Below are 3,134 nucleotides of genomic sequence, written 5' to 3' on the forward strand. Positions count from 1 at the left end.
AAAGTAATAAAATGATATTTTTATACTTCAAATATTTTTAGTTGAAAAATAGAAAACGAAAATATTTAATAATGCATTGTAGTTTGAATATTTTAGATAAGGTCCACACAAAAAAAATATTTATATTTTAAATAAAATATATTTGTATGATGATCCAAATTTATAAGTTTTAACTTTTTTATTTATATAAATATTATATTTTCTATGTTTTTTTGTCTTTTTAATTGATTTATGGTAATTAATACAAGATTTAATAAACTTATTTAAAATTTCACAAATGGTCCTTGAATGAAATTTCACAAATGGTCCTTATGTAAGTTTCCAAAAATGGCAGAAACGGTTCTTATCCAAAATTCTTTAAATTTAATGAATTTATCTAACGGACATCTACAATAAAGACCATTTATGTGCAATATTTACTCTATAGGGACCATCCATGCAAAAAATATTTAATATAAACTATTTTAGATACAAACCAAAAAACATAAGGACCATTTATGGAATTTTGCTAGTTTATTTAAAAAGAAGACATATAAATTAGTATAACCCCATTGGTATTCATGTCCAAAATAACCCACACCACACAAGGTGACCATTCTTATAAATTACATAGTTATATAAAAATATATGGTAATTTATAAATATCTCTAATATTAAACACTTAAAAATTTATATAAACCTAAAATTAATCCAAATTTAAACAAAAAGAGGTAGTTGAGTTAGGATTAGGGTTTGGTGTGACCTGCTACGAGGAGAATAAAGAGATATCTCTCTCGGTTAGATTTGTTTTATTTGATGTTAAATTCGACAATACAAATACAAACTCAAATTCAAGCCCTCACTCTCTTACATCTCTTTCTCTCTCCTCTCTCCTCTCTCCTCTCTCTTCTCTCTCCAGAAGGCAAAACCCTAAAAGACCTGTTTGCCCACACACAAGTAAGTTCTCTCTCTCTCTCTCTCTCTCTCTCTCTCTCTCTCTTACACAAACTGTTACATTTCTCTCTCCCTATATTGTCAAAAGAATGTTTGCCCTTTGTTATATATGTGTGTATATTGTACTTTATGGAAGCCACCGACAAACCGATTCTTGTTTATACAACCAACACCAAAATTTCATCGCAAGATCTGTTCTTTTTCCTATTTTTAATCTCCGATCCGTTGCCTTTTCTATATGTTTGAATGTATTTGGCTCTGGATGCGTTACTTTTTGCATTTTTATCAAACATATTTTGTGGATCTCAAATTTTATGCAGGATCTGTCTGTTTCATCACCGTTTATGTTAGATCTAGTTCCGAGAAGCTTAAATCGGGGTTTTTGTTGTCGAATCCGGGTTTAATTCGATAATTTGACTCATTCCGATGTGAATCTGATTTTTATAAATGTCTTTGCTGTTTTCATCTTCCTATGGTGCGATTTGATTACTGAACTGTTCGTTGATGCAATTAGGTTTTGTATCGATTGAATCGCCATGTTCACACTGAATCTGAACGAAAATTACTTTTCTTTTAATAATCGGATCAATATGCCAGTATGCCGCCTCTGTTTGTCTCTGTTTTGCTTATTCCTCTTAATATGTCCATAGCTAGTTCCTTAGAAACTGAATGGCATTATGATCTTATCTCCAATAACACAAAACATATGATTCGTATGGTGTTTTTTTGTAGCTCCCATGGATGATGATGGATTAAACATGCGGAATTGGGGATATTACGAACCTTCATTCAAAGAACACCTCGGCTTACAACTAATGTCTCCAATAGTCGACCACAGAGACACAAAACCCTTCCTCTCATCACGTGAAAACCCAATCATAATGAACCCAAACATGACACCATATCATCGCTCTTCAATCCCATCTGAGCCACCAATCCCACTTCACTACATGAGAGATGGTTGGATCCAAAGAGAAAGACTCCTCCATATGCTTCCAGGAAACCCTAGTTTCTCAATCATCCCCGATACTTCCACCTCCCAATCAATGCACATGATGCCACCAGCTCCACCACCCGATTCCACAAAAGAACTCGGAATGAACCTTGAAGACCTCCAAGCACCACCTGACGGCAGTGACACTGGTGGCGGCGGTGGTGGTGGTGGTTCTGTAAAGAAAAGAGGAGCAGGAGCCACAGTGAGTGCTACTCCAAAACAACCAAGAGCTAAGAAACCAAAGAAAGCAGCTTCTATACCAAAAGAAACAGGGAATCAAAGGTCAAAATCAATCAAGAGGAATATGGATGTGGTGATAAATGGAATAGACATGGATATATCTGGGATTCCTATACCTGTTTGTTCATGTACAGGGGTCCCACAACAGTGTTACAGATGGGGTGCAGGTGGGTGGCAATCAGCTTGTTGCACCACCACCATATCCATGTATCCACTACCAATGAGCACAAAACGCAGGGGAGCTAGAATTGCAGGGAGGAAGATGAGTCAAGGGGCATTCAAGAAAGTGTTGGAGAAACTTGGATCTGAAAGCTATAACTTTGCTAATGCAATTGACCTAAGGGCACATTGGGCAAAACATGGCACAAACAAGTTTGTCACTATCAGGTAAACTGAAAACTGAAAGACTTGTTTGGTGTTTTAACTTGTATATATATGTCTGTGGCCCTTTGCAGAGGTTAAAATGGTAATTTTTACCTCTGTTAATCCATGAATTTTCGGGTCATGAATCATGATACCCAGTTTTTCAGAGCATTTAGATGTTTGAGGTTACTATAACATTGTTTCAAATTATGCTAAAAAAATGCCAGTTTCTTGGCTCTTATTAATGGTAGAATTATGGTTCTTTTTATGCTCTCACTTGTTATTGCAGTTTTTTGTTACTGTTTGGTTGACATGATTTATTTTTGATTGATGTTGTGGTAATTTTGTAAATATCATGTTAGTTTAGGGGCTTTCTAGTTTGGGTATAGAATAATTTTGTTCAAATATAATGTGAATTTGCTGTTATAGTTGATAGGTTTTTAGAGTAATAATGTGTTACATATGAAAAAAAAAATTGTTCCAAGTACACAATGGTAATATCTAATAGATTTTTCAAAGTATAAACCACAATATTTGTGCATTTTTACATTAGGGTGGGTTTAAAATTGCAAATCGGTTGACTATAGTCATATTTCTTTTGGCT

General features: G+C 34.3%; 1 protein-coding gene across 1 annotated transcript; it reads left to right on the plus strand.

The window, feature by feature from the left end:
• The first annotated feature begins 779 nt into the window (after positions 1-779).
• Positions 780-2,798, plus strand: LOC111911574 (protein BASIC PENTACYSTEINE2). The gene is made up of 2 exons (XM_023907326.2): positions 780-936; positions 1,666-2,798. Exon 2 carries the CDS (start codon positions 1,671-1,673, stop codon positions 2,556-2,558), a length of 888 nt encoding a protein of 295 aa, XP_023763094.1. The 5' UTR covers positions 780-936; positions 1,666-1,670; the 3' UTR covers positions 2,559-2,798.
• The last annotated feature ends 336 nt before the right edge of the window (positions 2,799-3,134 follow it).

This window comes from Lactuca sativa, chromosome 3 (genome assembly GCF_002870075.4).
Source record: "Lactuca sativa cultivar Salinas chromosome 3, Lsat_Salinas_v11, whole genome shotgun sequence".
NCBI lineage: Eukaryota > Viridiplantae > Streptophyta > Magnoliopsida > Asterales > Asteraceae > Lactuca > Lactuca sativa.

Coding starts and splice junctions, on each gene's coding strand:
- LOC111911574 (XM_023907326.2), top strand. CDS start 1,671: ATGGATGATGATGGATTAAACATGCGGAATTGGGGATATTACGAACCT.